The sequence below is a fragment of the Triticum aestivum genome, chromosome 5A (genome assembly GCF_018294505.1).
Source record: "Triticum aestivum cultivar Chinese Spring chromosome 5A, IWGSC CS RefSeq v2.1, whole genome shotgun sequence".
Taxonomy (NCBI): domain Eukaryota; kingdom Viridiplantae; phylum Streptophyta; class Magnoliopsida; order Poales; family Poaceae; genus Triticum; species Triticum aestivum.
Window position 1 is genome coordinate 708,267,228 of NC_057806.1, and position 23,459 is coordinate 708,290,686.

Below are 23,459 nucleotides of genomic sequence, written 5' to 3' on the forward strand. Positions count from 1 at the left end.
CTTGGTAGGAGCTCTTCAATATCTTACTCTTACTAGGCCTGATATTTCTTTTGCTGTCAACAAAGTATGTCAGTTCCTTCATGCACCTACAACTGTTCATTTGACTGCTGCCAAACGGATAGTTAGATATGTCAAAAACACATTAAGCATGGGTCTCAATTTTAGCAAGTCATCCTCTACACTTGTCAGTGCATTCTCTGATTCTGATTGGGCAGGATGTCTTGATGATAGACGCTCTACTGGTGGTTTTGCTATTTTCTTTGGACCCAACTTAATTTCATGGTGTGCTCGCAAGCAAGCTACAGTCTCCAGATCTAGTACAGAAGCAGAATATAAAGCATTGGCAAATGCCACGGCTAAAATCATATGGGTTCAATCCATGCTCAAGGAACTTGGCATAAAAAGTAAACAAGCTCCATGTTTGTGGTGTGATAACCTTGGTGCTACCTATCTCTCAGCTAATCCAATGTTTCATGCCAGGACTAAACACATTGAGATAGACTTTCATTTTGTTAGAGAGAGGGTGGCTCACAAACAACTTGACATTCGTTTTGTGCATTCCAGTGATCAAATTGCAGATGGATTCACAAAAGCATTGCCGGTCAAGAGCTTTGAAAACTTCAAGTATAATCTCAACTTAATGGAGTTGTGATTAAGGGAGGGTGTTAAACACATCAATATCTACATGGCTGGCGGATATCTTCATGAGGCGCATCTGGTTAGGTAGTTAGAGTATAATGTTTATCTCTTGTAACTCTTATCTCTATCTCCTTTCTTCCTCTCCAAGAATGTAATCTCAACCGAATGTATGCGCTGTTATGGGAGGTGCGCCCCATCTATATAACACGAAGCCGTCGGCCTGAGAAGGTAAGACGTTCCGCTAGTTCGCACAGTGCAAAGTTGACAGAACGGATCCAGCGTGCTCTTGCAAGCTCAGGCAATCCACCGCCAAAAAGTGTTCAGAAATATGTCATGGACGAGTGCAAAAAAATGGAATCTTGTGTGGTTGGGAAAAACATTGTTGCTCCCTTGGAGCCTGATGAGATGGAATTTCTACTTGGTTTCCCAAAGGACCACACAAGGGGAGTTAACAAGACACAGCGATACAAGTCTCTCAGCAACTCATTTCAAGTTGATACAGTTGCGGGAAGCAACCGACACCACCGTGATGGCTTGGAGGGCAAGCACTCAGCTTTGTTCTACGACTACGTCAGAATCTTGAATTTTGTCAAGTCGGCCATGGGATAGATGTAGAATGTAGCCTAATCATTGTAGTACCTATGCTATCTTTAATGCTTATATGTAGGAACTGTGACTTATCTGTGTTTAAACATTGAGTTGATGTGAAGGATGTTTATTTTGGAGAAAGATCACACTAACATTTAGCCATATGGTTTATTGTTGCTAACTAATTTAGAGCCTGTTCATCTTTATTTGAAAAAAAACTATTGCAGCCCCCAATTTATTGTTTGCTAGTGTCCTCAATGTGGAAGAAGGTTTAAAGTTAAGGACATTATCACTTTCTGTGCACCGGAGGTTGATCTTCCAAATAATGATCTTGAAAAGGTTGGGTCTGTTTCTTCACTTTGTCTGTATATTCTGGTTAGCCATGAACTGAACATTGTTGCATGTCTGCAGCAATTATTGTCTTGCAGGGAAAAGGTCGAATCCCTGGAGGAAGTGAAGTAATTTCTTTATGCCATCTGTGAGCTTCTTTAGTTTCTTACCATGTATTCCTGTTCAGTTACTAGAGTAAAAAACAAAATACTTCTCTTGCTAGCCTGTATTGGTAACTTCCTGGTAACATGTTTTGTTTAATCTTGTCGTAAGGTTCTGAAACATGGGAAGTTGCTTGAGGAGATAATTACTGAGAAGGTACCTCAGTTGCTTATTTCACTGTCCAAATTCTGAATGATGACAATTGTGTCACTGTGTAGTATGTTTGCACCTGAAAAGAAGATGAGGTTCTTTGTATGAACTAATACATCTCTTTTTTTGCTCTATTCATTGACTGTTCCTGTATAAGAAAGTTGATGTAGCAACAATCAATACTTGTCACTTCTGTGAGAAATTTATGCTTACATTTGCGTATGCCATGTTTCAGAATATACTTGTTCCATCCATGTGCTGGACTCTGGAGTTTGGTGTAGAAAGCAGTGCTTTATTACTACTTCCTTTTTGTTCAACTCGGCCTAAAAATGTCAGATAAATAAATAAGTTTGCCCAACAGGATTTTTTAACTATGGAGTCGAGTTTATGCTGTTGATTTCTTTCTTGGAGACCACATCCAGAGAGGCAGTGGAGGATGCATTAGCTCATCTTCAGAAGCTGTGCATTATCTCCTCTTAAAAACGTCAGACAGTGCAGGCAACCTCAGGTATGGCGAAAACGGGTTTCTTTGCAGTGCACATGACTGCTCTTTCTAACTTGATCTGCTTGACTACTTATAATTTGCACAAACATTCTCCTGCATAGTTTGTCCCGTATCATATGCTGATGTCATATTTCGAATCAGGTTGTTGTCTGTATCATATGGATAATATGCAGTCACGATGTTGTCTATATCTAGATGTAGAACAAAGCTAGAATGACGGAGAAAGATCTTCAGCAATCACCAAGGCTGATTACTATCTTTTCTTGTTTTCTGCAGTTGATGACTTCAAATTTTTCAAGGAGTGTACAAGGGTGTAAGGTTTCTGCACTTGTATTCATAGAAATCTGGGTGTTGGTAAATCGGTTTCCAATGGATTCTGAAGGGGAACTTTTGTTTTTATCGATGATCAGACAATACTAAGAGACTAACAAGAGTATGGTAAATTACTAGATCATCCGTAGTTCGACAGACTAGAACTTGCCGTGGTTACTTTCTTAGGGTTCTGAAAATAATTTCTCTGAAACTGAATCATTCAGTCATACCTTCAGTTGAGTAAATAATGGCTCTGAAAACTGGGATCTCTCATCTTGGTTACCTTAACCTATTGCACTGCAAAACCTGAAGCTCAAGCTCAAGCTCAAGCTAGGCTAGGCTCACAGAATAATGGTGATGATTAGTTAGCTAAAATCTGAAACTCTCTGCCCACTTGCTCTAGCTGACAGCAAGAATAATGAATAGCAAGCACTATGCCTGATTGTGTCCTGAATGCCTAATCGTGTTCCACATGAATATAATTTCATTGTGTTTGACTTGTGAAATCGTGCAGATGTGGGCGTCAAAGTTTTGTCTGGCTGCGGAGAGATGCCTGGAGTTCCATTACAGTGCAGGTAATCTCAAGTATGACGAAAACGGGTCTCTTTTGCTTCTGCCATGACTCTGAATCTCCACTGCACTTGACTGCACCCTCTATCTTGATCTGTTTTACAACTTATAATTTCCACAAACATTCCCCTTCATAATCTGTCCTTGGTCTGAAAGAACAATTCCTGATGATATACTTCAGGTCAGGTTGCCATTATCCGTTTTCCTTCCAGTAAGTTTTCACTAGATTTCGTTTCTAAACCATGTAGATTGTAGAGCAAAGATAGATGATGGACTCACCAGGGCTGATTACTACTACCTTTTTCTTGTTTCCTGCAGTTGACGACTTCAAATTGTTTCAGGAGAGAATGGCATAAAAGGATGTAAGGTTTCTGTGCTTGCATCCATGTAAATCTGGGAGTCGGTCAATTCTGTTTGAATAAGGGGAATTTTGTTTTTCATCAAGGACAAGACAATAATAAGATATTAATAAAAGTAAACAAATGCTCAGAAAACTCGCTTCGCTTTTGTGCCACTTCAGTTCAGTAACTTGGAACATTCTTACCCAACGAAATTAGATAATTTATACCTTCAGCTCAGAACCTATTGCGGTTACTTTCCTTGGGCTCTGAAAACTTTAGTTCAGTAAACGTACGATTGCTCCGAAAACCGGGATCTCTCATCTTAGTTACCTCTACTTAGTGCATTGCAAAACCAGAACCTCAAGCTAGGCTCACAGAAGGGTGATGATGATTAGTAGCTAAGATTATGCTCGATTGTGTTGCGGATGTCTAACCAAGCTCCATCTCACTGTTCTTTCTTTGTGTTTGCCTTGTGGGATGCATCCGAGTTTTATCCGATCGCGGAGAGATGCCTCGAGCTGCATTTGGTTCGTGGTCAACCACTCAACCCTGTCCCCGTGGGCAACCAGCTGATGTAGACCTCCTTAACCTGGACCTGGACTGGATCGGTCTGTATATTTTTGAGTTGTTCAAAGTAAGAGATGCTGAAACTGGAACCTCCGTCGTCAGTGTGCTTGGTTTCTGTAGATTTTGAAGATGACATTATCCCTCTCTTTCAGAGGGGCGAGGTAATGTAATTGACATTGTGTTGCACAGATTGTTATCTTCCTTTTTCTTAGCACTGCATCTGGACATGATTTTGCTTTTGTAAACAAGATTTTAACTAATGCTGTTGATATCTTTCTTGTAGACCACGTCCGGAGAGGCAGTGGAGGATGCATCTTCAGAAGCTGATCATCCACTATACTTCTTTCATTGTGCAGGCAACCTCAGCTCAGGTATGATTAAGCGGGTTTCTTTTGCTTCCGCCGGTACGACTCTGAATCTCCACTGCATCTTGAGCACACCTTCTATTTTGATCTGCTTGACAGCTTATAATTTGCAAGGACATTCCCTTGCATAGTTTGTCCTTTGTCTGAAAGAAACAATCCTGATGTTATATTTCAAATCAGGTTATGAATGTCCTTGGTCCTCGGTAAATTCTGTTTTGAATGAAGGAGAACTTTGTTTTTTTATCAAGGACCAGATAATAATAAGATATTTACAAAAGTAAAGAAGTGCCCTGAAAACTGGCTTCGCTACTGTGTAACTAAAGTTCAGTAGTAAGTTGGATCATTAACACCCAAAGAAATTAGATCATTTATAGATTCAGCTCAGAAACTGTTGTTACTTTCTTGGGCCTCTGAAAATAGACCGTTCAGCTCAATAAAAAGTTGCTGTGAAAGTTGTGATCTCTTGGCTACCTGCCGCATTGGAAACCCGATATGCTCAAGCTAGGCGAGCGGAACAATGACGATTAGTGGCCTAAAATCAGGAGACACCGAGCTCGAAAACTCTGAAACTGAAACTCTCTACACATTTCTCTAGCGGACAGCAAGCCCTATGCTTGGTTGTGTCGCGGCCCTATATAACTTCTTTGTGTTTGCCTTGTGAGATGTAGGTGCAGGTGTTGAAGTTTCATCCGGTCGCGGAGAGATGCATTTCGTCGTCGACCCTTGATGTGGGCAGCGAGCTTGCAAATCATGGTGATTGCTTTTCTGGATGCTGTTTTTCCTTGTCTCTCTTGTGACTCTTTACCACGTTGATGTAACTAAGCTAGTGTGTGCGGCGCTTTTCTTCATTGAAACTGGCAGTTGTACTCCATCTGCTTGCCCAGATGCCCGAGCCAAACCTGAAGCTCCTCACATCAACACGCCTTTCCAATCTTCACATCAATTGCAGTTTTTCAAGTTGATGTGCACATAGATCTGCAAGCATTCTTTATGGGAGTCGGGGCTTTCTGATTTGAAGTTGCTGGAAAAGAAAGGACTCAGCTTCCGCAAAAGTGATCGATGGAGAGTGAGGGATACAAAATCGAAGCAGCAGAGAAGAGCTAGTCACAATTCACAAACAATAACAGGGGGAACAAAAGACTACATAATTTGTGTCATGGCAGGTCGCAAAGAATATTATTTCCCACACGGCTCCCGAAAGGGACCGGGCTCAACTATCATTACAATAACATAATAGATAATAGGTTTCAAAAGGATCAAGCCCCAACATAAAGAACAATAACAACTAGAGCATCTCTCTTAACAGAGGGCCTGGAGCAGAAAAGATTCAATACCGCCAGGGGTGGGTTGCTTGAAAAACACGTTGGCGTGTTCTTCCATGAGCCACACAACGGTCATGAGCTCGCCGCCGCGGTTTATCTGGCTGGCATGGGCATCTCTGCTGCACTGAACGGAAGCGAAGACGAGCAGACGCACCCATGCATCCAAGATGAGCGCCAACGCCTTGGGCATATCAAACACACCACCTCCGGCTCCGTTGCATGAGTGTTCCAGATCTGGCATCAGACGCTCCAGTTTATCCATGGCGACATGATCACGATCCTCGTAACAAGATATGATGCCAGGCTTATCACCGTTGCCTGCATCTACAAGTTCCAGCATCAGCCTGGCATATAAAGTCCCATGCCAGAGAGTTACGCATGCCTCTCCCATATCCTCGTGCGTGCGGTCTTGCAGGATGCTGACAAGCCTCTTCACGCTATCTATAGAGGAAGTATGGCTACCCCATGGACAACATATGCACCTCAAATCTTGGACGGTTGATTCGTACATGCTGCGTAGTTCAAGACCGGGTATCATGTCAGGACGTACCGCTACGAGGAATACCATGTAATCTGACAGGGCCTTGATCGCCTTCAGATAAGTGGATGATGCCGCATCCTTGGGGGTGTCGATGGACAAGAGGAAAACATTTGTGAAGACGTGCCAGGTAAGGATCACCTCTTGGAGTTCGGCATCAAAGTTGAGAGCATCGTCTAATCTCTCGCGCCTCCTGGCAGTTTCATTGTATAGTGCAGGACGAAAGCCCGGCAAATCATTCATAGGTGGCATCATCCCCATGAGTCCTACCATGCCATTCTCGCAAGGTGAGGACTCAATCTCATTTTCTGCACTTGGATGGTGAATCTTCTTCACTAGTTGCCATACATGTTTGAACACCAACTCCTTGACATCCTGTGAAATCACTAGGGTTTCAGAGCAACGCCATTTGTCCCACCAATCCTCCAGACCCATCATCTTGGCCACTCTGCTTCTTATCTTGTACGTGTCAGGGGAGAAGAAATGCAACAAGTTGAACTGCCCAATTGAGCCTGACCACCCTCTACTGCCGGCAGCCTTGACACGCCGACGAAGAGACAGGATGACAAGACCAAGATTACTCCAGCCTCTGGTCCACAGGAAACTACATGACCAGGTCGACCCCAGAGTACTGAACACCGACGCCATGTCCAGAAGGAAGGCCCCGACCAACAAGATGTACGTGGTAACAACATCGACTCTGTTGTAACCATTTTTATTACCACTTAACTGGAACATGACGAACGCGGCGATGGTGGCCAAGGGTGAAACCAGACGGAACAAGTAACCATACCAAGTATGGATCACCACTGCCTTGGTGTAGATGACGTCATACATGAGGGAGAGCTCCATCTCCACCACCTTGTACGTAGCTTTCCAGTTCCATCTCTTCCATTCATATATAGATGCAAGTGACCCTGTACCTCTAACTTTGAAACTAAACAAAGCCACCGGAGAATCAGAGATAGCACCCTTGCAAAGAGGGAGCATGGCTTGAGCAAACAACAGGAGCTCCTCTTCATCACACTCCTCTGCCCTCAATGCCTGGGGGGAAAGCTCATCATAATTAGGGAGACGCCGATGATTATTGATAGAGCTCCGGATGCTGACCAGGGTGGCGCACTTGAGGGCCCAAATCCTTTCTGCATACTTGATGAGACCAATGGCGAATATCAAGCCGGTAGCCAATCCCAGGGAGGTGGGGATCTCCATGATGTGCTTATAGAGGACATAGGCAACCCCAAAGGCTTGGACGCCAAGATTTAGCAGGTGGCGTGGCCAGAGCTTGTTGTCCTCGAGGGCGTAGCCGGTGATGGTGTCCTGGCTACCAAGATGCACCAGGAGAAAGGGCGCCCAGAATACCGCGAGCTTCTGCTTGCGTGGCGAACCATTGATTGAGAGATGGCCGAGAGTGTAGACAGCGGTGGAGTCAGCCATGAGGTACACTAGCCACAGGAGGATCCTCAGCACGGCGGAGGTTCCGTGCCGACGGGTCCTAGCGAAGACAAAGAGGAAAATCTGCAGTGTGAAGCTGAGTAGGACAAGGATTTGGGTCGCCCATTCATTCCAGAGCTGCAGCATCGGACGTCCAGACATTGCTCCTCCGGAAATTGATTTACTGTAACAAAAAAAAAAGCTCTTATTAGCAACTAAATCTATGCATATTCCTTTAATTCGATAAAAAACACTTATTAGCAACTAAATCTATGCATATTCCTTTAATTCGATAAAGAACACTTGATTAAGCATCAAGTTGAGATAAAATGCACCGGCCTCGGTAACAATAGGTTGCCAAGAGGTTGTTAAGACATTGAAGATCTATGCATTGTTATCTGCATATGCAAAGAAGTCTTTGTTGTTTATTATCAAAAATCAAGCCTACAGCAGCTGGCACAGTAAGTATGCTCTGGGCAAAGAAGAATGAAAGCAAAACGGCACCTTCACCAGCCCCATACGCCCAACACCCATCATCAAGAACAAACAGGCAACTAGCCTTTTGAAGTTTGAAAAAACAACTATACAAGTAAAAGAGCTATATCGCATCTTACTACCAATAAGTTCAGCAGCAAATAGACATTTCGACCAAACTTCCGAAATCTTCCATTGTATTAGTACTTAGTTATACACTACTACAACCAAATGATGGGGCCTCTTAGAACTAAATGCTATAATTAATGCTACATTCAGTATATATATTACCGGCCACTCAGATCTGTATTTTTTCCCTCTTTTTTCCAATTAAGAACACTCAAATATGCATTAAGATCATATAAAATGCATCACCCTCTGCAATAGCACGATGCCGGCAGCAAGAAGGCAATAACATACAGGCAACCAGCCATTTTTTTTGACAAAGGGTGTTTTTTATTGACTCAAACTTAGCATCAAGCGATACAATTGTAATGAGTACACACCAGGCCTCTGCATAATTAGGATGCACACAGCCAACACTAACACACATACGCAAAGTATCACGTCGGCAAATAGCAAAGTCATTCAAGACCGAAGCTATGCCTAGGCGAAGGGGAAAAGGAAAAAAAAATCCCAAAAGTGATCAAAACAATGATTGATGACATACAACAATGGCCATCGGCTCCAATCATCTCTTGACAGCACAAGGGCTACAAAGATGGATCTTCAAAAGTGACGTTTTCAGAAAAAGAACGATGTGCAAGCGCCGCCGTCGCCTGATCCGACCATTAAAGATCAAATCGTGGGTTTTCACCTTGAAGATCAAGTCCGAGAAAACTCCGAGCAATGCCTTCATCAAGGATACGACGCATAGAAAGCTGCCGGCCATTTGAAGCTTGCCAACACAAGTACAGGTAAAAGAGCTACACCGCATCGCACTACCGAAAAGTCTAACAGAAAAAACTGCGATGCCCACTAAACTTGAGGTATCTTCCTGAAACAGAGCTTCATCGTACGCAAGGAATGCGTATGCATGCATGACGAGTAACTGCAAACTACTCGTAGATTGCTAGCAGGCATAGTGTTTAGCATTCCTGCGAAACGAAACGCCCCTGCAGGATTTGCCCTATGACTCTATGTTAGCATTACTCCGTCCCTAAAGCCACGTACGCCTCTCCTTGAGATCTGAGTTTCTTGGCAGTAGGGAGGCTCGATTTTGGAGGAAATGCAGCCGCCGACGAACAGGGGAGAGAGGACTGGGAGATTACCTTGGTTTTGGACGAAGAGCGACGCACGGCGCGGGTGGTGCGGTTCTGGATCCTCCTGCCGTCGGCCGCCAGGAGCTGGAGCTCGAGGAGCAATTAATACGTAGGTAATAGCAGTGGGTGAGGAGGGTGACTGACCGGAAGGAGAGGAGGGAGGTCGTCGCGTTTTTTTGCGTTGACGCGTGAACCGCGGGTCAAGAGGCCCACCTGAATCCATTTTTTCATTATTTAAAAAGACCATACAGACATCCTCAACACCTCAACAGTGGAGACTGGTCAGCTCATAGAATAAAACTTACTACCTCTGTCCCGGTGTATAAGTCATTCGCGTAGTTCTAGGTCGATAATTTAACTATCTAAATATGTATTATATGTGACAAAAAATATATATTTAGAAACTACATCCGTGTGGAAATCTAGTGGTATATTTTTCATGACATATAACACATATTTAATTCCTCAAATCGATGACCTAGAACTACGCGAATGACTTATACACCCGGACGGAGGGAGTACACAAGACAGGCCACCAACGCCGCTCGGGAGAGAGCAATGCGAACCCAAACCTACCCGCCATTAATGGCCTCCAGCTCCCTACCAACCTCCGAGCCCACCCCATCTACTCGCTAGTTAGAGCATGGCAGGATGGTTAATAGTATAGCCAACAACGAGAAGTGTATGGGTGAATCCGGATACATATGAACCCACTTTGAAAAATACATTTTGTAATGTCAAAAAATTCTGAAAAAAGGTGTGCGCGGACATCTCCATATTCTATGCGTGTGCAGAAAGTTTTACAAAAAACAACTTTTTTTGTAGCTTGTGCAAAAAAGACAAAATTTTGTACCGTGAAACCCTATTTAGAAGCAGTAAAATTTGTCTTTTTATTGAGACAAAACAAAAATACTTTTTTACACAAAACTTTGTGCCGTGGACATACCTTTGCCAACATGTATGCATAATTTGTTTTTAGAATTTTTGAACATTATAAAACGCGTAAAAAGTACATTTTTAAAAAGCGGGTGCAGATGCCCCCGTGTGCAGATCGTCCACTCGCAGCCAACAACCGCCTATATGAAGTTGCCATGTTAGCCAACTTAATAGCCCATTCATATAATAGTTAGATATACTAGTGTACTATAAATTAATGTATGGTTCACTTCTTTTCTCACAAAGGGTGTTGGAGCTCGTGTTACAGCTAGCTGTAAGCTTGTAGTCCGATTCTTTTCTCTCTCCTCTCCTCTCTCCTCCACCTAGACATAATCTGATGTGGCATCTCTTATAGCCCACCTACGTCACAGCTAGCCGCTGACTATAAGACGTTATCACATCATCTATAGTCAAGCTTATAGCCGGCAAGTATAATAGTCAGATGCAAATAAGTAGTACTTCATTGATACATGGCCCACCTCCCTCTCTCACAAAGTGTTTAGGAGCACGTGCTACAGCCTGCTGTTAGTTAGTAGCCCGCTTCACTTCTCTCTCTTCTTCTCTCTCTGCCAACTCAGCAACAATATACTATTTTAAGTCTTACAGCCCGCCCACATCACCTTACTATACTTGCTCTTAGTACGTAGTCTCGATCCCAGCCGATTTCTCTCACCACAAACGACGCCTCAGATGACAGGGAAGTCGCGCCGCGGAGCTCGTGCGAGGCGGACTACGCCCGGCGTCGCGGGTGGCAGCCCCGGCAGATCCCCGCGTCGCAGCCGTCGATTCCGATGGAGATGTTGCCGGAGATCGACGCGGCGTCAACGGAGGCGCGGGGGGATAATCAAGTGGATGGTGCAGGAACGCTTCCCTAACCGCGACAAGTGGCCAAAATCTGCGTGGAAAAATCATCCACAGTGCAACCTTTGCGGAGAGCTGCCGCTCCATCGGCGACGAGGGAGGGATGGAGCACGAGATGCTTTTCTAGGCCATTCAAGAGGCAGAGTCACCGGATCCAGTGCAGGCGGCGAGATGGTGCCGCTTCAAGGCAAGCAACCTGACGCGGAGCATCCTACAATCATCTCCATGGACGTACCTTCGTCTCCCAAGACACCAAGTGGGCCGATGACTAGAGCTCGTGCAAGGGCCATGAAAACCGAGGTGAACTCGCTCCTCTCCGAACTTACACATTCCACATGTAAGACATGTCTACTACCTCAAGCGGAGACAAAGTGTGTTATCTGGTATTTGGAGGAAGGCCATGGAGCTGCTACGAATAATGGACAAGATGACAAGGAGCCAAGCGCGAGAAGCAAGAGAAGGAGTTTCCGACAAGCTATAGCTACTAGATGTCCGGCACACAGCGGATCAGCCAGCCAGAAGGGCCAGCCGAGAAACTCTATAGCGGCTGGACGACCGGCAAGTACCGGACGTCCGACATGTTCTAGCGCCCGGACGTCTGCTCCCCTCCGGAAATCTGGTGCACCATGTCCAATACGAAAATGCCAGAAAATCGACTTCGTCCGTACGTCCGGCGTCCTCTGAAAATCCGACATCATTTCGCCCAAGCCAAATCGATGAAAGTCCGGCTGATAACCCACAAGTATAGGGGATAGCAACAGTTTTCGAGAATAGAGTATTCAACCCAAATTTATTGATTCGACACAAGATGGGCCAAAGAATATTTGCAATTATTAGCAGTTGAGTTGTTAATTCAGCCGCACCTAGAGACTAAATATCTGCAATAGCGTGATCAGTAGCACAATAATATGATAATTTTGAAAGTAGTGGTAATAGCAACAACAGTACGGTGACAGTAGTAGCAGTAGTTTTGTAGCAATTGCGAGAGTAGCAGCAACGGTAGTAACTTGGCAAAGACAATATGTGAAAAACTCGTAGGCATTGGATCGGTGATAATGTTGAATAATATTCATCATATAACAATCATAACCTAGGGCGACACAGAACTAGCTCCAATTTATCAATGTAATATAGGCATGTATTTCATAAGTAGTAATACGCAAGGTTGTCAGAATCACAATTTTGAATCGGATCGGTGCTTCTATGATAGGATCAGAAATCATAGAATTTTCACTACTAGGATCGTAGAAATGTAGATTCTGAGAACTAAAATGGTAGAATCAAAGGGGTTAGTTTGGATCGTAAAATCGTAGAATTGTATAACATAATCGAGATCCTGAGTGCTTATGGAAAATAATTTGCATGACATCTTTTGGCGTACCTTCCCGTGGCAGCGGAGTCCATAAGAAACTAAGGGATATTAAGGTCTCCTTTTAATATAGAACCAGAACAAAGTATTAACACATAGTGAATACATTAACTCCTCAAACTACAATAATCACTGGAAAGAATCGTAATTATTGTCACCTTGGGGTATGCGGATCATAACACGTAGAAGGTGCATATCACTTGCATGGTAGGATCATGAACACAAATATATTCATGAAAATATAAAGGGTTTAGATCTGAAATCATGGCACTCAGGCCCTAGTGACAAGCATTAAGCATAGCAAAGTCATAGCAACATCATAAGTGAACATGTAAGACGATGATTGTAACGCCCCGAGACCGATGTGCCAGGTGCCTTCCAGTTATTTGCTGTTGTTGCCTTGTATTTGCTTATGTGTCATGCATTTCATATCATGTCATCATGTGCATTGCATTTGAATATGTGTTCGTCTCATGCATCCGAGCATCTTCCCCGTTGTTCGTTTTGCGTTCCGGCGCTACTATGTCCTCTGGTGTCCCTTTCTACCTCTTTTTGTGTGTGGGTGTTAAACGTTTTCGGATTGGACCGATACTTGTCATGCGGTCTTGGTTTACTACCAATAGACCGCCAGTCAAGTTTCGTACCATTTAGACTTCGTTTGATACTCCAACGGTTAACGGAGGGACTGAAAAGGCCTCATGTGTGTTGCAGCCCAACACCCTTCCAAAGTGGCCCAAAACTCACCTAAATCCCTTCTATCATCTATAGCGTTCGATCACGATTGCGTGGCCGTAAACCGCACCTCATTTGAAGCCTCCTAACTCCTCCTACCTATAAAAAGGTCCTCCCCTTCGAAATTCCGGGTCTTCTCCTACCCTAACCCTAGCCCTTTCTTCATCCGCACGCTGGACGTGTCCGCCGGCGCCGGACACTTTTCCCGCCGCCGCCCGCAACCACTGAGGAGCCACCACGTGTCCTGGCCGGCCTCCCCACCGCCGCGGCCCGCGAGGCCCAGGGAGAGCCCTCCCCGGCCCGAGTCACCGCCGACCGACGCCCGCGTCCGCGCCCGGTCCCCGCCGCCATCCTCTTCGACGCCGGCGCGCTCAGCCGCCGCCCGCGCCGTCAAGCGTCACCCTGCTCCGCCGTCTCCTCGTCGCCGCACCCGGCGCCGGCCACCGCCTCTCCGTCGCCCCGCGCCGCCCCGGTGCCCGTCCGCCTCCTTACCGGCGAACCCCGCTCCGGATCCGGGCGCCCCCGCAGCAAACTCCGGCGAACAGCGAACCCCGACGATCCTCGACTTCCACGCCCGGCCAGATCAGGATCTGGAGACTCGGTTGACTTTCCCCCGAAACCCTAATCTCTGTATTATTTTGCTATCTTCATCATGTTATAACTCTGTCATCGTAGCTTCGATTCGTGCGTGTAGCATATCAAAATGTTCGTCTTGACGAGTACATCATTTCATCTCATTGCATCATTTTCATTTGAGCTCATCTTGGTGCCAAAAATTCTGTTGGAAGAGGGCTATGTGATGATTATTTTAGATCTGTTTCAGCAAATGGACTTTTGTCATTTTTGCCATGATTAATGTGTGCATGCTATGATCATGAGCTCTACATGTGTTTTGAAATATGCCATGCCATCTTTACAGGGGTGTATGCCATGTATTTTTGTGATCTTCGTGGTGACTAGCATAAGCATGCAAAGTAGATTACTCAATGATGTTGATTTCAGAGACTTCAAATTTCACCAAGGCCTTGTCCTGTTATTGTTTTTATGTCATATGTTCATGTTGTTTCCTAGTGATCCGTGCCTCTTTTGAGCATGATCAGTAAGGATGTTTTGTAGATATTGTGGTGCTCTATCCATCCATGTCTTTGTTTGCATTTATGGAGCACCCTAGCTTGAGTCAATCGAGCTCTAGTTTTGCTACAAAATGTTCCTTGCAGATTGTTAACATGTTTAGCGATTTTGCCAAGCTTGTTGTTGTTGATCCGTGCATGCTATGTTGTTGTTCTTGCCATGTATAGCTTCTATACCATGTCTATTTCCTGGGTGTATGCTTAGATTATCATGCAATGCCTCGTAGTGAGTGCATTGAGCTCGTAAACATGCCTACTTGTTAACTGTTTTGCATGCTCCAGTTTTTCACCAAGTCTGAATCTGTTTATGTTTTTGCTATGTTCACATGCTTGCAATTGTATCTTCTGATCCCTTTTGTCTCATGGTCACTAAGGGACTTTTGTTATATGCTTTGAGTATCTTCATGCCATGCCTTACTTTGCCATGATATGTTCCTGTAGCATGTAGTTTTCATGCTCTAAACATTGCTTCCTGATGATAAATTCCTGACATGCTGTTAATTTCACTAAGTCTGTAACCTGTTATCTTTTGCACTTTTGCCATGCTTGTTTGGACCTGTTAATGAGTGATTTAGCCGTAACTCAGCGTTCATCTTTCGTTAAGCATCATGAGTGGATCCCTGCCATTTATCTTGTTGCTATGTTTGAGTGTAACAGCTTATTTATCTTGATGCATTTAGATGGCCACTTGCTGTTAATCGCAGACCGGTGCCATATTTGTTTTGCTTGCCATTTCCAAACCGTGCATCCGGTTCCGGTGATCTTTATATCGATTTCAACCGAAATCAACTCCTCTGTCCAGTGGAACTCTTGGATTTCCATGTTGAGGCAAGGTTTATTCATTCCTTTCCAAATCTTGCATATGCATCGCATACCACATCCCGCATATCATACCATGTTTGCATCATGTTGCTTGAGCATTGCACGTGGTTGATTGTGTTCCTTTTGCTTGTTGTTCTTGCTTGGGTAGAGCCGGGAGATGAGTGCGTGATCGAGGAGCCCGTTGAGTACACTTACGAGGATCAAGTCAACTCTGAGAACTTTGCAGGCAAGATGACCATACCCTCGAAATCACTTCTATCTGTGCTTACTAGATGCTCGCTCTTTTGCTATGCCTATGCTACGATACCCACCACTTGCTTATCATGCCTCTCATATTGTTAAGCCAAGCCTCTAACCCACCTTGCCCTAGCAAACCGTTGTTTGGCTATGTTATCGCTTTGCTCAGCCCCTCTTATATCGTTGTCAGTTGCAGGTGAAGATTGGAGCTTGTTCCATGTTTGAAACATGGTTATTTTGTTGGGATATCACAATATCCCTTATTTATTTAATGCACCTATATACTTGGTAAAGGGTGGAAGGCTCGGCCTTATTCCTAGTGTTTTGTTCCACTCTTGCCGCCCTAGTTTCCGACATATCTATGCAACATTGGGTCGCCGACATTGCAACACCACGTGGCTTTGCAATAGTGAAAAAATAGTGGTCGCGGAAATTGCAGCGTCGCGCGGCTTTGCAACAACGGCTTTGCATCAATGAAAAAATAGTGGTAACCTACCTTGCAACATAGGTTGGCTTCATAGCACGGTTACCCGTTTTGCAGCAATACAGAAATGTCGACGCTGATCTCACAGCGTCACGTGCTTTGCAACAATGATGTTCGGTCTTGTACTTACCGCCGACCTTGTAGCTCATGCGCTTTTGTAAGAATGATTTCCGGCCTTGTAGCGGTCGCCGACCTTGTAGCGGCGCACGCTTTTGCAACTATGATGTTCGGTCTTGTAGCAATCACCGACCTTGTAGCGTCGCGTGCTTTTGCAACAATGATGGTTGGTCTTATGGTGATTGCCGACCTTGCAACATCGTGCGGCTTTGCAACAATGGTTGTCTGGCATCAAATTAAAAATAGCAATCGCCAACCGTGGAACGTCAGTTGGCTTTGCAACACTATGGTCCATTCCGCAGCAATACCAAAGTGCCACCGCCGATCTCGCAGCGTCGGCTGCTTTTGCAGCAACGATTGTCCAGCCTTCTAACATCGCATGGTTTTGCAACAATGATGTTTGGCCTTGTGGTGATCACCGACCTTGCATTGTCATGTTGTTTTGCAAAAATCGTTGTCTAGCATCATTTAAATAATTGTGATTGCCAACCTTTGCAGTGTTGGGTCGCCAACCTTTCACGGTCGCTCGTTTTTGCAACACAACAACCTGGCATTGTAAAAAAATAGAAACAACGGCAGGCAACAATAGTAGTTTGTCTTTTTTTTGGGGGGGGGAACAGTAGTTTTTTTTTTGTTTTTTTGCGGAAACAGTAGTTGGTCTTGTAGGGTTGTAAATCCGGCTTGCAGTGTCGCTAGCAACAACCAAAATTCTACTAGCTTGCAACGGCGCACGTCCCAAATGCATCAATGATGCCTAGCCGGCATTTGCATGGATATCAACCCGGACATTTTGATTTTGGGAAAAGCTTACCGTCATCCGGCGGATCGTAGTGGCCGCGTCCATCACCTCCACTGCATGACACGTGTTCAATTAATGGCTTGCATGTTGTTCTTTATTGAACGCGCTTCCAAAATAGAGGCTATGTTTCATAAACATATCCGGTGTTGCAATGATCTATGACGGGTCTAGTTTTGTAACGAAACCTCTATTACGGAAATTTTCTGCAACAAGACTTCAGTTGCAGAAAAGTTGAAACAAAACCATAGTCGTAATTTTTTTCGACAAAACAACCATTGCAAAATAATTCTGCAACAAGACCTATGTTGCAGAAATAATTTTGCAACAAGACCTGTGTTGCAGTACTGGCGGCGCGCTCAACTCGCTTGATGTGGCAAATCCGACGGCTCGCGAACCAGCTGATCTTTTAAAGATATCCGTCGGCGAATGCGTAACACGCCCCTTTGATTTTTTATGTAATATAAATTTGTATTTTTTTAACTTATAAATCCTCATTTTTTTAACTTATAAATCCTCATTTTGATTAGCTAGCAAATGACTCGTTGCTAGCACTACGGTGCTGAAGTTAAACACACAGATCGCAAGGCTAAAATCACTCGGCTGAATATATTACTTTCCCTTACAACAAACAACTTCCAATAGCTAAAAGATGCAAAAACCTCCCTGCTCCACTTTTGCATAGCCCTGGCCATCAAGGCAAGCTGCTGACATGCCGCACCCATTCCGGGCTGCATCCGATTGGCCGCATGGGCCTCTTCCCATGCATTGGCCACCATGGCCTCATAATCCGCATGCCTAGTCCAGGCCGCCTCGTACTGGAAAGGCCTTTGCGGCCGCACAGATTGGTCGACCAGTGTCGATGCAACACGGACAAATAACGCCAGGTGACTTGACTCCTTCGTCAAAATATGTTGTATGCTACCTCTTGAGCACTGCGTTGGTTTTTCCTTAAAGAGAAAGGGTGATGCGGTAAAGTAGCGTAAGTATTTTCTTCAGTTTTTGAGAACCAAGGTATCAATCCAGTAGGAGATCACGCACGAGTCCCTCACACCTACACAAACAAATAAGAACCTCGCAACCAACGCCATAAAAGGGTTGTCAATCCCTCAACGATCACTTACGAGAGTGAGATCTAATAGATATGATAAGATAATATTTTTGATATTTTTATGATAAAGAGAAATAAAGATGCAAAGTAAAATAAAAGAGCAATGAAAATAACTAAGTGTTGAAAGATTAATATGACGGAAAATAGACCCGGGGGCCATAGGTTTCACTAGTGGCTTCTCTAAAGAGCATAAGTATTACGGTGGGTGAACAAATTACTGTTGAGCAATTGATAGAATTGAGCATAGTTATGAGAATATCTAGGTATGATCATGTATATAGGCATCACGTCCGTGACAAGTAGACCAACTCCTGCCTGCATCTACTACTGTTACTCCACGCATCGACCGCTATCCAGCATGCATCTAGAGTATTAAGTTCATAAGAAAAGAGTAACGCTTTAAGCAAGATGACATGATGTAGAGGGATAAACTCATGCAATATGATATAAACCCCATCTTGTTATCCTCGATGGCAACAATACAATACGTGCCTTGCTTCCCCGGCTGTCACTGGGAAAGGACACCGCAAGATTGAACCCAAAGCTAAGCACTTCTCCCATTGCAAGAAAGATCAATCTAGTAGGCCAAACCAAACTGATAATTCGAAGAGACTTGCAAAGATAACCAATCATACATAAAAAAATTCAGAGGAGATTCAAATATTATAAATAGATAAACTTGATCATAAACCCACAATTCATCGCTCTCAATAAACACACCGCAAAAGAAGATTACATCGAATAGATCTCCACGAGAATCGTGGAGAACTTTCTATTAAGATCCAAAAAGAGAGAAGAAGCCATCTAGCTAAGAACTATGGACCCGAAGGTGTGAGGTAAACTACTCACACATCATCGGAGAGGCTACGATGTTGATGTAGTAGCCCTTCGTGATCAATGCCCCCTCTGGCGGAGCGCCGGAAAAGGTCCCAAGATGGGATCTCACGGGTACAGAAGGTTGCGGCGGTGAAATTAGGTTTTTGGCTCCGTATCTGGTAGTTTGGGGGTACGTAGGTATATATAGGAGGAAGAAGTACGTTGGTGGAGCAACATGGGCCCCACGAAGGTGGAGGGCGCGCCCAGGGGGGTAGGCGCGCGCCCCTACCTCGTGCTCTCCTGGTTGCTTTCTTGACGTAGGGTCCAAGTCCTCTGGGTCACGTTTGTTCCAAAAATCACGTTCCCGAAGGTTTTATTCCGTTTGATATTCCTTTTCCGCGAAACACTGAAATAGGCAAAAAAAACAGCAGTTTGGGTTGGGCCTCCGGTTAATAGGTTAGTCCCAAAAATAATATAAAAATGTATAATAAAGCCCATTAACATCCAAAACAGAATATAATATAGCATGGAACAATAAAAAATTATAGATACGTTGGAGACGTATCATTGTACCTCGGACGCCGGGAACATCTGCATGAACGACGCCGAGAATGTCGCCCTATCCAATCTAACTTGAATATTGTCCGCCTCATCTCTCTTATTATCCCAAGTGAACGAATACCCTGAGAACGTGGCCCTATCCAATCTGACTATCCGTTCAAGTCAGATTGGATAGGGCCACGTGCTCGACGTAGTCCATGCAGATGTTCCCGGCGTCCGAGGTGCAACATATTTTAACGGAGGAGTCAGATCACCAGGCTTTATTGGTCCGTGTTGCGTCGACACTGGTCGACCAATCGGCGCGGCTGCAGAGGCCTTTCTAGTACGACGGGGCGACCTGGACTAGGCATGCGGATTACGAGGCCATGGTGGCCAATGCATTGGAAGAGGCCCATGCGGCCAATCAAATGCAGCCCGGAATGGGTGCGGCATGTCAGCAGCTTGCCTTGATGGCCAGGGCTACGCAAAAGTGGAGCAGGGAGGTTTTTGGGTCCATAAAAAAGCAAATCGGTCATTTAAAATGGCAGCTAAAAGATGCAAAAGAGCGGGCGGTACGAACAAGCTACAAGCAGGAAATAAAGGACATCGAGGATCAGCTGCATGAAATGTACGAAAGAGAGGAGATTTATTACAAGCAGAGGTCAAGAGTGGATTGGCTACATATGGTGACCAAAACACTTAGTATTTTCAGAACAGAGTTTCCCATACGAAGAGGAAAAACACAGTGAAGGCGTTACGGAGGGGGGATGGTTCCAAATGCACGGACGATGATGGCATACGAGCGATGGCCGCAAATTTTTATGTGTTGCTATTCACATCAGAGTGGTCTAGGGAAGGAGACAAGATTTTATAACATATTGAGACTCTGGTAATGGATGATATGAATAGTAAGCTGACAGCACCGTTTTCAGATGTGGAGATTGAGAAAGCATTATTTCAGATGGTTCCAACAAAAGCCCCAGGGCCAGATGGTTTCCCGATGATGTTTTATCAACGACACTGGCCGTTGGTAAAAGAGGAGCTGTGTGCAGCTACACGGGATTTCTTGGCAGGGAGGACAACGCCGGAGGGTTTCAATGACGCTGTTATTGTGTTGATTCCCAAGGTGGGCTCACCTGAGATGCTTACTCAGTTCAGACCAATTAGTCTTTGCAACATACTCTATAAAATTGCATCAAAAACATTAGCAAACAGGCTAAAGGAGGTGTTGCCGTGTTTATTGCGGAGGAGCAAAGTGCTTTCGTCCCGGGGAGATTAATCACGGAAAATGTGTTGTTGGCATACGAGTGTGTTCATGCAATTAGGAAAAGGAAGAGGAGGAAACCACTTTGTGCAATTAAGCTTGATATGATGAAGGCTTATGACAGGGTGGAGTGGACCTTTCTGGACAAGGTGATGACAAAATATGGTTTTTCTGCTCACTTGAGAGAGATGATCATGAGGTGTGTCATGACAGCGAGTTTTTCGGTGAAGTTAAATGGTGGTTTCTCTCACAGATTCGTCCCATCTATGGGCCTCCGGCAGGGTGACCCATTATCACCATATCTTTTTATCTTTTGTGTTGATGGCTTTTCAGCTTTGCTAAAACATGCTCAGGAGGAGAAGAAGATTAAGGGTGTCTCGTTTGGGTGCACTAGCCCCACGGTCACTCATTTGCTTTTCGCTAACGATAGTATTGTCTTCCCGGAGGGGTCCCAAGACAATTTTCATTGCCTTCGTGCTATCTTGCAGGATTGTGAAGTGGCTTCTCGACAAAAAGTTAACTTGGAGAAATCGGCCATATTTTTTGGGAATGGTAGTGCTGATGGGGATAAGGAGCTTCTCAAGCAAACTATTTGTATTTCATCGGAGGCTCTTAGTGAGAGATACTTGGGCCTACTAATAGTGGTGGGAAAATCCAAGGACGAAACGTTTAGATACATCAAGGAGAGTGCTAAGGGGAAAGTATCAGGATGGAAGGGCCAGGGCCTATCCAAGATGGCCAGGGAGGTATTGATCAAGTCGGGACTGCAATCTACTCCTACTTTCACCATGAGCTGTTTTCAACTCACAAAGAAAATGTGCGGGAATCTGCCTTCTATTTCTTCAAACTTCTGGTGGGGTGAGGCTAATGGTGAGAAACGAGTACATTGGATTGCATGGGATAAAATGTGTACGAGGAAGCAAGAAGGTGGACTTGGGTTCAGGGACCCAAAAGTTTTCAACCAAGCGTTGCTTGCTAAGCAAGCATGGCGGCTGCTGCAGGTACCAAACTTGTTGTGTGCAAGAGTGCTTAAAGCGTGGTACTACTCAGCCGGCTCCATTCTCAATGCCACTTGCCCTGATGGGGGGTCGTTCACGTTCAGGAGCATCCTTCATGGCCGTGACCTACTCCTGGAGGGGCTCATTTAGCGGATTGGTGATGGATTTCGAGTCCGTATACATCATGACAACTGGATACCGCGTAAGGGCAGCCAGAAGCCATTGGGCCAGGTGTTTGTCCCGGGCACAACTAGAGTCGGTGATCTACTGAATGAAACTAGCTCCGGGTGGGATCAAGATAAGGTGCAGAACATGTTCCCTCCAGCGGAAGCACGCGATATACTGCAAATATCAGTGGGGGCCGATGGTGGAGGACTACCTCGCATGAAATCGCACAAAGGATGGTGTTTTTACAGTCAGATCAGCTTACCACCTTGACATGGGTCTGAAACGGGCCAAAACAGGTAGCCTGTGTTCTTCATCCTCGATAGCAAATCATAGAGCTTGGATGAACTTGTGGGACACAGTTGCACCGGGTAGAGTAAAAATCCACACTTGGCGGCTTATTCGTAATGGGCTGGCGGTGGGTTCGGAGCTTCATAGGCGCAAGATCAAACACGGGCTGTTTTGTGTTGTGTGTGGAAGAGAGGAGACAAATTTACATAGTTTTTGGAGCTGTCCCCACTCTGCAAAATTCTGGAAAGTGTTGTACTCGGAATTGGGACCACCGGCGGCGATCCCGCTGAAGTCAGTAAGCTCCCAGAGTGCGCTATCTCAGTGGCTCATGACATGGTTTGCTGATGCTTCGGGTGATGCTCGAGCTATAATGGTGCATGGATTATATGCTTTGTGGATGGCACGGAATAATGCGCGAGATGGGAAGAGGATTGAGGAGGCGGGGGATACGGCTGCGACGGTTAGGAGACTCGTGGAGGAGTGGCAGCAGGTTAATGGCAGAGAGAGCAAAACCCCTCGAGTAACCCCGGTCCAGAAGTGGAGCGCGCCAGAGGATGGTTGGACCAAGGTGAACGTCGATGGTGCAACTAAGAAGGGAGGAGAAAAGGGGGGCGGGGACGTGGTTTTCAGGAACTCAAACGGAGCCTTCCTTGGGGGAGCATGCCACTTCTATCCAATGGGTGGAGACCCAGCAATGTTGGAGCTCCAGGCCTGCAAAAGGGCAGTGCAACTAGCGGGGGAATTAAACTTCGCTAAGCTGCACATTGAGATGGACTGCCAAGAGGTGGTACCCAAACTGCAGAGTGAGGAAAACGACTTCTCCGCGTTGGGACCATTGATCAAGGAAGTGAAAACCATGCTAGCGACAAGGGAATGGAAGGTTTCCTGGGTCCGGAGGACGGCGAACGGCGCCGCTCATGGGCTAGCAAAGAAGGGAGTAGCAAATAATCTTAGCAAGGTTTGGGTGAATGAACCCCCAGATTGTATTTTGCACGTTATTTCGGCAGAAATTCCTGCGTTTTATGAATAAATAGAGACATGGTTTGAATTAAAAAAAACAAAAACAAATTTCCAACAAACTTCCTTGCACGCGGGACTCCAGGAACGTCCGGGATCGGAGAACCAGGGTCCACATAAATTTCCAAGACTACATACAATATACGCAATCTAGCTACGTATGTGTATACTACGAGTATATAATAACCACGACGTACGTCCGCTTCCTGACCAA

The 23,459-nt window shown here is 45.0% G+C and overlaps 1 protein-coding gene across 1 annotated transcript; it reads right to left on the bottom strand.

Annotated features, from left to right (window-relative positions):
- Nucleotides 1-5,650: 5,650 nt before the first annotated feature.
- Nucleotides 5,651-9,678, bottom strand: LOC123106183 (uncharacterized). Its single transcript, XM_044528407.1, has 2 exons — nt 9,569-9,678; nt 5,651-8,007 (listed from the first exon to the last, which is right to left on the bottom strand). Exon 2 carries the CDS (start codon nt 7,983-7,985, stop codon nt 5,829-5,831), a length of 2,157 nt encoding a protein of 718 aa, XP_044384342.1. The 5' UTR covers nt 7,986-8,007; nt 9,569-9,678; the 3' UTR covers nt 5,651-5,828.
- Between the last annotated feature and the right edge of the window lie 13,781 nt (nt 9,679-23,459).

Coding starts and splice junctions, on each gene's coding strand:
- LOC123106183 (XM_044528407.1), bottom strand. CDS start 7,985: ATGTCTGGACGTCCGATGCTGCAGCTCTGGAATGAATGGGCGACCCAA.